Genomic DNA, 11,573 nt, shown 5'->3' with positions numbered 1-11,573 from the left:
GTCTTTTGTAACCGCCTTTTTCAGTTCAGTAGAAATAAATTAGGCCAACTGGGTTGGTTGTTGGTCGGTTATCCTGTATGTCAATCAAGCAACTTGTCTTGTTTAAAAATCGTTTCTATTAGCATCTGTTTCTCTCCGTCACACAGCCACAGATCATGTCCCTCCAAGGTATTATTGGTATTAATCACACATGTATCTATCGGAAAGTGGACCGCCTGATAATGAATATGCTTCTCGCTGGCACTGATTTGAAATCGACCAGGGAACGTCAACCCATGCCTGTCCACACATTTGCGGTGTCATTTAAGTCCGAGATCTCCGGCACTGACAGACATTATTGACAAACGGACTGTATCTGCTTTTTGTCCACCACCATTAGTCAGAACTTCAACATTGCACGCAAAGACAGATCCATCACCCACATCGCCCGACTCTTGCACACTTACAAAGTGCATTCAATATCACATTTATAATATTTGTCGTTAACCAGTAAATGTGTCCTCTGTGGGATTAATAAAGTTCTCCCTATTCTTTTTGAACCTTCCAAGTTAGTGCCGTTAGGCTGCCACTGACTTATTTGTAATGCAGCCCAATAGCCCAGGAGTCACTCAGGGAACGTTTATGTAAAGAGACAAGGAGGAAGGAAGTTGCCGGCCCTAACAAAAGACGTACTCTCGGACGAGGAGCCGATCGATAAATCCTGGAGAGAGCTATCAATCAAAACCCCAGACTAGTAATTTATGGTTTTATTAGTATTGAGCTGACCACTCCTGCAGGAGAACTTAAAACCATGAGATGCTGGCTAACAAGGAAGCAAAATTACTGACATGGCATTTATTATAGTGATACAAAAATATATAATGATAATATTGGAGATATAAGAGTATATCAAATTGTCCATTTTCTGTAACACTTCTTCTTCTTCTAATCTTCTTTAAATGTTGACCTTTGTTTTTGATTTATTGTAAGGAAATTGAAGGGTATGGAAGGACATTGAGGAGGGTTAAGACGAAGCAAGCCTTGTCGGTATTTAATAACTTCAAAAAATTTACTGTCTAATTAGATCTTTTGGGTTTTTTTGTTTTTGTTTTGTTTGTTTTGTGTGTTTTCTTTTTTCTTGTGTCTTGTTTGACAGCACCTTTCTGTTTTGTGTGCTCAGTTTGAATTGAATGTTGCAGTTTGAATTAATAAAGAAAGCAAAAAACAAAAAAAACTTCTAATCTTCTTTTACTTCTAATTTTCTTCTACTTCTTATCTTTTTCAAATATTCTTCTTCGTCTTCTAATCTTCTTTGTATTTTCTTCTTCTTCTAATATTGTTCTTGTTCTTCTTGTTCTTGTTCTTCTTCTTCTTCTTATTATTATTATTATTATTATAAGGGTTGTGGGTGTGCTGGACTCTTATCTCCACTGACTGTGGGCAAGAGGCATATATACAGGTATACAGTTTATAATTTTGAGTATGAAAATGTAAAATATTCATCTTTGTCTAATTTCTTAATTAATTCAATACGAGGCATGTAACGATAACCAAATATACATTCCCCTTCTTTTGGTGATTAGCACGGTTCTTAAACGTAGGTGGCCAAAACATGCCTGGTAAAAATAAAACTGCACGACTACATTATCCACCAGAGGGTGCTAGAAATGGAAAACAGATGTGCTGCTTTCTTATATTGTAACATGTCAACGCTCATTGTTACATCCTTTTGCAATACAGCAGAAATTAAGACTTTTTTTAATGCATATTTTGACACAATAACGAAAGCACTGGTAGGTAGCCTGCTAATAACAATGGGCCTCATTTACTAGCCGCGCGTACTCACCAATTTGTGCGCAAAACATAGTAGAGGAAGCAGAGTAGCAGAAATACAATTCTAGTGCTGCCGCCCCTTGAATTCCCTGCCTGCTCTCCGAGGACTAACTCGTTTAGGAGAAGCAGGGGAGACTCAATAGGACCAATTGAGAAATAATATATTGAATCTGGTGGTTAAGTAGGCTTCTTGGCCCCAGTGTAGGACCACACTAGTGACATTTTCGTATCTGGTAACATAGCTAGCATCGTCTGTAGGTGTACTGTACATATGAAAACAAACGGTAACACATTTTTCCTGTGTATGGCAACTTAAATGTTGTGTCTGTCATCAATCCTTCCTACACAGATAATAAAATTGAAATTGCCACGAAGCGGTAGATGTGATAAACGAATGGAAATGAGGCATCTGCCTGTAGAGATGTGGCCTGTGCCTGCGGCAAGATGCAGCATCTTAAGTCTGTAATTACAGCATCATGGTAGAGGTGACTGGATTAGGGCTATGGCAACAGGCAGAAGCTCGGATAGGAGGCCAGTAAATGGCAACAGACTTGACATTAATAGCCTTAGGTGACAGTTTAAGACTCTCTGTCAACACTCCCTCTCACTGCAACTGAAGGTCGGAGAGATGCTGACAGAGAGGCCAAAGCAATGTGTGTATGAGATGGCATTGGCTACAAATATTGCCCCAGAGAAATACAGGCGGGCATACAGTACATACTGTATGTGATGCATCAAACTAGAAATAAGCACACCACTTTCTTTTTTTTTTTTACTGCTCAGTCTACAGGTTAATCCACTCTGAAGAAGACTAGATTAGGGCAGATTAAACACTTGCTGAGGTGACAAAAATTGATTAGAAGAAAGGCTTAAAGAAACACAAAAATGTGAAAGCACCTCAAACGTCACCAACCGGTACATATTTTAACTACAGTAGGTTATATGTATGTGTGTGTGCTATATAAAATTTTGTTTCGTTCCAAAGATTACTGAACACATAAAAAAAATCAAATTTTCCCATTTTATTTTTCTGACTATGTCGCTATAATCTCTGCATATATTTGAGACGGGCACTATAGTCGATTAGGTGATCGAAATCTTGCTTCTGTGTAACTGATTGCTTATTAACTCATTCACTCCCAGCAATTTTGACTGAAGCAACCCCCTTCGCTCCAGGCTGTTTTTTTTATATTTTTTTTACTGATTTTGCAAGGCCAACAGAATGTTGTGTTCTAATGCTATAAAAACATGAAAACGTCCAAAAGAAAGATTAGAGTCTCTTCTTTTAACGGGAAAAAGTAGACTTGTATCTATTTCTGTTTTGCAGCAATTTGCATTAGAATATATCTAAGTTTTATCATTATTCGCAAATCTGTTGAAAACATTGGGAAAAAGAGCTTGTTCCAAAATGGCCCTGGCCGATCTCTTATACTCTGCTGCCACCTGCTGGACGGTTTTTGTAGTAACTACCATTGCTTTAAGCAACTTCTTCAGGTCAGACTCTGCATCAAAGTCTTCTGTATGCTCTAGCATAAAACAAAAAAAACATATAAATATGTTTTTGGGAGTGCAGGACAAAATATAAACAATTGATTCATATGTTTTTGGGAGGTTTGAATGAGTTGATTGGGTTGGGGTTAAGGTTAGGGTTGAGAGCAATTGGTGAAGGAGGCCCGATTTATTTGGATTTTCACTAACCAGTGTGTCAGTTTGAGATTTTAAGGTACATTAGATGGACCTCCATCAATTGTGGAAGGGTTGTAATCAGCATACACGGCCAAGTTCTATCTTCCGACAGGGAACTCCATGCACTACACATCTGCTGTTCACATGGCATATTTTAATTATAGTGTTTACTGACCATCCCCACCTGCCATCGCAGCCCAAAAATAAAAGAGAAAAACATTCAACTTTCTGCAAACAACCTCTCTGGGCTCAACGTTTTGGCTAATTGATGCTTGTGCTAAATAATGCAATCGTTGAAGGGGTCCTCTTGGAGGAGACCTAAATGTTTGATTACTACTCTGCCATAGTAATGTCTGCAGTCTCGGGATTTTCATGAACATCTCTGCTATCGGTGTAAATTATCCCAAGTCGGTAAACATTGTCAGAGTGATTACGTTTTAGCACGCACAGAATTCAGACTCAATTCAAATCAGATGCACAAAAGTGAGATTCTTTGTCATTCATTTAATGCACACAAACTCACAGCCGTGCTCTGTTTTTGCTTTCATCAATGTTGTTCAGCTAAAGTGCTGCTTTTTCAACCTTATTTAAACCACTCCCTCTTATTAAAAAGTCCCAGTTGGCTTGCGTGCATCTCCAATCTCGAGCCAGGTTGTGCCACTCCCTTGAGAGCCTAACATGGCAGCACTCATCATTTAGAGGAACCTCAGATCATGCAAATCACAACTTTCATCACTGTGTTTGCCAAAGATTCCCTTTCTTGACCTACTGTTTTTGTCTGAAGCCATCGTTTCTGTCTATTACTCTTGGCTGCGAGCCATAAAATAAATGTTGGACATCAATACTGTATTATCTAGAGACTTGGTTCAAAGCATGCTTGAGTTATAGAGTCGAGACTTTAAGGAAGGTCTGTGTAAAAAAAAAAAAAGAACGCTCTATACGGGGACTTTTTTTCTCTTGTTTTTTGGCAGCTCTTTGTGCATATGCCAAACCGTTCGGTTCACTTTTGTGTGATATTCCATCAAAACTGGAAATGATACCAGGATAAATAAATAACTGCAGCAGAATGATCATACGAAACGTAACACAAAACTGTGTCTGAGAGTCTGTTGAAGACAAACAGTATCTCTACCAAACCGTAAGGATAAACCGTTCTTCATTTAGCATAACTGCTGCGTGCACTGACTTGCACAGCAGAGTAACTATCAGGCCTGCACATTGGCCACATGACAAATGTCACTTGTTCCGGATTTATCGTTTGAGACAGCTGCCAATCGGCCCATGGGAAATCCATGGAGTTTTTATCGGCTTTTGGCCAGCTCAGCTCACTGCAGGAAGCGCTTCACACTGCTGAGCCAGAAAAGACTGACACAAGCTGAGGTCGGTCCCACTAACATGATTTTGGAGAGCAGCATTGTGTCAGAAAGTCATATGAGCACTTTATTAATGCGTACATTGATTTTACAGTAGATACAACTTTTGATTGACGAGATTTTTATTATCATTGCATGTGCACAAGGGCAAATTGACTTAACAGGCACAACGCGTCCAAGGAACATTAAAAAAAAGCTTTCCAAGATCTTAGGTAAAAAAGGGCGACACTAAGGAGGGGGAGTAAAGAAGAATGGGTTCAGTATCTTGCTCGAGGATACTTCGACGTGGTCACAGGGGCATGGGATTAAACCCACGACCTTTCGGTCGGGAGGCGAGCACTCCACCCCATCACTAAATCATGGCAGTGTACCTATGTCTAAGCTTCATACTCTCCCGTTCTTGTTTTCTGCAGGAGGTTCCTGGAAGTCCACCTACGCAGGGCCATCCTGTAAACCCTTACAGCCTTCAGAATAACCAAGAGCGTCGGATCTCCCACTCCCTGTATGAAAGCATTGAGGGCTTTGACACACCACGAGCAAATTCAGTTGGACGCATTGGTAAGTCAGGGTCACATAAAATACATGTTTTCTCTGCTCTCTTTAAGCACTGTTACTCTAACTGAACTAGTCCAAAGTGTATTTTCAGTGAAGCAACCCCCTTCGCTCCCGGATGTTTTACTGGATTTTGACTGATTTTGCAAGTCCCAGAGAATATTGTGGTCTGTTGCTAAAAAAACATGGAACCTACCAAAAGAAAGATTAGAGTCTCTTCTTTCATCAGGAAAAAATTATATTCGCGTCTATTTCCGTTTTGCAGTAATTAGCATTAGAAAATAGTTAAATTGAATCATTATTCACATTTTTGTTGAAAACACTGGCAAAAAGAGCTTGTTGCAACATGGCCCTGGCTGATCTCGTATACTCTGCTGCCCCCTGCTGGCCGTTTTTTGTAATAACTACCATTGCTTCAAGCCACCTCTTCATGTCAGAAGCTGCATCAACGTCTTCTGTATGATGTTGTATTAAACAACACCAAAAAACCTATAAATGTGTTTTTGGGAGTGAAGGACACATTATTAAAAAACACGTATTTAGTTTGAATGACTTAAGGATGAGCAATTTCAAAAATGGTTGGATGGTGAATTTTTATAGACATTAACATTATGACATAAACACATAAATAACATATTTTGATTTTAGGAGAAGACAAATTGGACTTTAACTTTGGCACCTTATCTCTAGGGTCTTAAACTGGAAGATGATTTTAAATTTGAGTGTTAAATTTATTCTGTTGTTTAATTCAGTTTTTCCCAATAATTTCTGCTTGCTTTCCTAAAAAGGTTTGTCATTTTTATATCGACTTTCTTCATTATTCGTCTACTTGCACTTGGCCATCTCATGATCAATTTCAGCCTCTTCCCCAGCTTCCATAACCGTCTGCTCGCCTCGATTAAATCCCCCCAGTACGCTCTCACAGCCTTATTCGCACCCCCATAGCCCCGCGTCTCAAGGTGCACACCACGTTTCACCATTCAAGCCCCAAAGGGATTAGCGTCATCGCTAATCTCCCCTGCGTTCGCTCCACCGCTGACTGGTTTCACTCAAGCCAATTCCGCCATCTTGCCAGCTGACATCAACTGGCTGACATCTTAGCTCTTTGCGTGTATTGGAATTGGCAATTCAATCCACCAGCAGTCACTGCTGTCATCTCGCTATCGATGTGCCTTTCACAAGCCAGGTTGAGGGAGGGTGCGTTTTTATGGGATGATGGAATGAAGCCATTTTTCATCTCGCCATCCTCAAATTATGCCTTCCATTGTCTCTTTTTCATATCATTTGCATTACTTCTTTCATCTATTCTCGCTCCATTCCAATTCCAGCTTGAGCCCATCTTGAGGCACTTGACTTTTCGCCAGCAAATAGGGTGACATTGTCATCGGTCAATGATCTTCACCTTTTCGCCATCCCACCCTTCGCATTCGTACGGCTGTCGCACGCGCACACGTTGAGTCCGAGTGGCGCCACTCTGCCACTGATGATAGGAGATCAGAAGCTGTGTCAGACTGACTCTTCTGATGGTTAATTAAACCTGCAGATCAATAGGCCTGACATTGACTCCATACCTTTGACACCCAAGCTCCTTTTTTTTTTTTTCTAGCTAGTCTTTTCATCTGTTAAATAAATCAAATAAATCCAAATTGATTGGGTTTTCATATTTATTCCACTGGCTGTTCTGACATGGGCTCGTATGAGTGATCAAAAGCGGTAACTGTGGGCAAAAAAAAGTTTCTCTCCATCCGAGACTTCAAGGGTGCCTACTGCTCATCTCATCCTGCAAACTCACAGTCAAATGGGTCAAATGGGAAAGTTTGAAGAAGAAGGTTGGGAGTGTGTGCTGAAGCTGTAAAGTTCACATCACAACTAAAGCTCAGCGCTTGTCTCAGATCTGTGACTTTTGTAACTGCGAGCAAAATGTCAATCTGTTTTCTTCTTTGTCTTCAGGCCTCGCTCTCATTAACCCATGCCGACTGGCTATGACAGGCTTTCTTTGCTCCAACAATGCGGGAGACGCTACTTGAATTTAGAAACAGAAATATATAATTTGTTTTAGGCTGGCATTTATTCTATAAAGCAGCTCATCATTTGAACAAACATGTACAATATAAAGCATTTTACAATAATTATACAAATTTTACTAAACATTCCCACTTGAAAAGGACTGGAACAGTGTGGGTAATTTTATTTTTTCTTATCTTTTTTTTCATTTTTATTTGGTGGAGCGGTTGGGACTATGTTGAGGTGTCCTTGAGCAAGATACTCAACAAGTGAAATACCTTTTTTTTTTTCAGTCTTTATTTTTTGACTTTGTGGCGGCATAACTCAGTAGTAGTTTCTTTCTTTCTTTCTTTCTTTCTATCTTTCTTTCTTTCTTTCTTTCTCTGCTGTAGAACAACATAATTTAATAATAATAATAATTATTATTATAACTAGACAAAGTGCAATTTCTGGAGAAAGTGCGTGGGAATGCTAATAGCTGAATACTAATATTTGAATGCATGTGGAATGCTTTATTATAACAATAATGTTAAATGACATTGAAAAAACCGAATGTTTAAGCTGCTGAATTCAGGAAATACAATTTTGGATCACTACTGCCACTTGTGGCCCAAAAAATTAAACTGCACATGGTGAATGGTGTAAATCGGATGTAATATGTAGGAGTTTTCGCACATCAAAACTTTAAATGTCTGTCCCATTGAAAATGAATGTGGAAAAAAGTTTACATTAAATGTTAAATTATGCAAAAACTGTTAATAATGTGGAATCAGATTATATTTTCAGATTTTAAGATGGCTTGAATGTTTTAAGCAAGTTGAAATTTGAATGGTGTAAATCGGCTGGAAGCATTCTCACAATAATAATAATAATAATAATAATATTGTATCAGATTTATATAGCGCTTTTTTGGACACTCAAAGACGCATCACAGAAGATGCATTATACACGTACCATAGTCACATGCGGTAAACTACCCTGGGGCAGACTGATGGAAGCTATTATTGATATTAAGAAAATAATATGACAGCAAGAGCACAATAACATGTTTAATTCCAAGGTTATTTAGACTTGGATCTGATGTACAGTGCAGCATTCTATCCACCCATCCGTCTTCTATACATCTCATCTATTTCTGTATTATTGTATTGCTTTACATCGCATTATTTGAAATAAAACATCACATTTTTCGGTGATCCAAACAAATGTTATTATTAAGTCTTAAAAAGGATGGGTTTTATGCTTCGTAGCAAATTCTACTTTTAATATGCTTCTCAATTATTTTTGTTATATCCCCCCCCCCAAAAAAAAAATCAATAATAATTCTCTCTGCCACCCTAGTATAATTTGTCTATTAAATTGTTAGCTAATATTCCTTGCGAACTCTCTGCGACTGGACACACCACTGTCACCTACTGTAGTGGATGTGCAATTTCACTTTGGTCTAGTTAGGAAAAAAATGAGTGTGTGTGAGATGTGACAGTTGTGGTTGGAGGGGCAGATGTTAAGATGTGGCTTTGCAAGGTCATGATGCACACAGCCGCTGGGCCTTGACTGACAGCTCGATACGGAGTGTAGAACTGGTGAATTATCACACAGGCTGGACAGACACCCATGCTTGGGTAGTTTTGGATCACATCCATGTAGCTCGACCGTATATCAAGTTTTGTATGATATAAGAATCATAGAAGAAAATTGTGATATTACTTGTTGGTCCTTGTTGTTATTCATGTAGAGCTCTTGAAGTTGCTTTTTCACACAATATTTTTATACTTATTTCATATGAGAACAGCCTGACATGACATTTGATGCTATTATTGATTACACTGTAAGTTACCCTTGTTCTTAGCCGAGTTTTTTTTTTTTTTTTGGACCCATCATTCAGACCCTCTGCGTGTTTGTGTGTTGTTGTGTATCCATGAAGCTCACAGACTCACACATCTAGATATTAATAGTCAGAGGCAATCCAATTCCCTGTTTTCTTCAGTAAAGCATGCGGTGCTGTGATATTGTCAGCTTTGTCGTCACACATGCACAAGGCTCTAGGCTGAATCCATAACTAGCAGGGGTGAAGTGCAGTATGTTCTGCTCGACTCCAGGCTCAAATTAAATGAGTTTCTGACAATTTACTTCTATTCTTTCGTTCTAACCACCCACCCTTTTGCCTTTGGGGAGTCTAAGGACAGGACTTTGTTTCTTATAGAGAAAACAGAACAAAATTGGGTTCGTGGGGGAGAACTATGAGGTGGAGTGAAATTTCCAGTGCGCACACAGTGTGACAGTGACAGCCAGGCGAGGATGCAAAGGTTGTTATCACACCCCGGCTTTACCTTCCGTTCTGTCTGACTGAAAAGTGCTGCTGGGTGTCAAGTTCACATGCTGAGGTGAAAATTGAAGCCCACGATCCAACACGGTTTCTTAATGTGACCATTTGACCAGGGTTCTAAAACAGGGTGTGGGAGCTGTACGTGGGAAGAAGATGAATGAAAAACTTGTTGGCGAACAGGAAAGTACATATTTTTGTGATGTAGTGTGTGCATGTTCACTTTTCCCTTTCCTCCCACGTTAAATGGGCCAAAAAGGAACCGTCCTTCAAGATTCTATTCCAAACCTGAGAACTGTTCCTTCTCTCTGTGGCATCTAGGGGTGCATGTGTCCGTGAGAAATTCCACATTGCAAGTAGCTACACCCAAGGGGTTATTTATTGTGATAACATATCCTGGGATACTCAAACTAAAAGTCTTTGCAGGACTTTTACTCAATTGGTGAAGACAATATTTGACATCTTCTGAGTTACACTACTCACCACTTGTGATCCATTGTATTTAGTTCAGAAGTTGAAAAAAAAATGTCTCTCAACTTAATGTTCTGCCCATTTCCGTTGATGACGAAATCCCTTGAGGAACAGAGACGCAATATCCTAACAGTTCCCCTTAGTCGCAGAGCATTAATTTTCACCTGTGTGTACCGTACTTAGTGAAATTACCCATTGCAATACTTGTATAGGACTGATCGCCATGGCAGCATGGGTTAACGAATAACCCCTCCATCACGCTGATCAATAGGCTATAAAACGCCCAAGACTATGAAACCACAAGGGAAAAATAAGACCAGAGAGCAGAAAGTAGAAGTACGTGTGATGGACACAGATGGAGGCAAGAAGATGGATCAGTCCTATTAGTGTGACCTCTCACCCTAGAGCTCAATGTCTCAATGGGAGGCACCTTGCTTGGAAGGCAGAGAAACAGAAGAGCGAACGGCACTGCTGATCCATTGGAATGGATGTCGCCAGGTGGTCTCTCTGGCCAAGGAATGCATTTGTCTGTGTCTGCACTCGCTGCCAAAGGGAGGGAGAACATTGATGCTTCAATATCAACAAATCGCTTCCACACAGCTGACCACAACCGGGCCCACGGACGCCTGTGTTTGAGTGGAGTTGGAAAAACTGACTTCCACTCTTGATTTGAGTTCCATTGACAGTAAAAATTAAAAAGAGCATGTCCTATGCATCTTTTTTTTTTTTTGAAAGTTTCAGAATCTGAGCATTTATTAACGACTTAAAATAAAGTGAGATGCCTGACTGTGACAGAAAGTCTCATGTTAGAATCTGGATTGAGGTGTCCCATTAGCACCTCACTTCCTCCAAACATGGCTGAAAGTGCTAATAAGTCACCTTCTGCACATCACTTCAAAAAGTTCACTGTTTCCTGCACTAAGTGTCACAGTGCCACAGTTGAACTCCATGGCCATGACCTGCCGTGGCACTGTAAAATGGCAAGTCCTGCCTCAACTAAGTCTACAAATCATCGCCATAACCCTTTTAAGGGACATATCGTATTTTGACACAAATGTGCATACTATACATTTGTATTTTTGCAATGGTTTACAAGCAGTTTATTGTCACGTGAGGTGCGGAGTTAGGAACCAAACGCAGACAGGACACGGGAGTTGGGAAACTTTATATACAAAAATACAAAGTAAGAGCGGAGAGAGCAGGGCTTGATTTAGATGGCCTGAAAGAAAAGACTTGACAGAGAAACCTTGACTAAGAACCTTCAGTGTGCTGGATGCTAAAATCACAAAGTGAAAATTAACCACAGCTAGCATTCTTGGATGCAGAACACATGGAAGAAAGCTTGCATGGAA

The 11,573-nt window shown here is 39.8% G+C and overlaps 1 protein-coding gene across 1 annotated transcript in view; it reads left to right on the top strand.

Moving 5' to 3' along the window:
- The window catches only part of LOC147155715 (partitioning defective 3 homolog), a 262,547-nt gene that overhangs the window by 135,924 nt on the left and 115,050 nt on the right, over positions 1 to 11,573 (top strand). The window contains exon 15 of the mRNA XM_086065957.1: positions 5,285 to 5,429. Within this exon, the coding sequence (XP_085922083.1) occupies positions 5,285 to 5,429 (145 nt within the window). The remainder of the gene's footprint in view (positions 1 to 5,284; positions 5,430 to 11,573) is intronic.

This window comes from Leptonotus elevatus, chromosome 21 (genome assembly GCF_054856555.1).
Source record: "Leptonotus elevatus isolate MCC_2025b chromosome 21, RoL_Lele_1.0, whole genome shotgun sequence".
NCBI lineage: Eukaryota > Metazoa > Chordata > Actinopteri > Syngnathiformes > Syngnathidae > Leptonotus > Leptonotus elevatus.
Note: the sequence above shows the minus strand (reverse complement) of the source record. Positions and strands in the feature narration are given on the sequence as shown.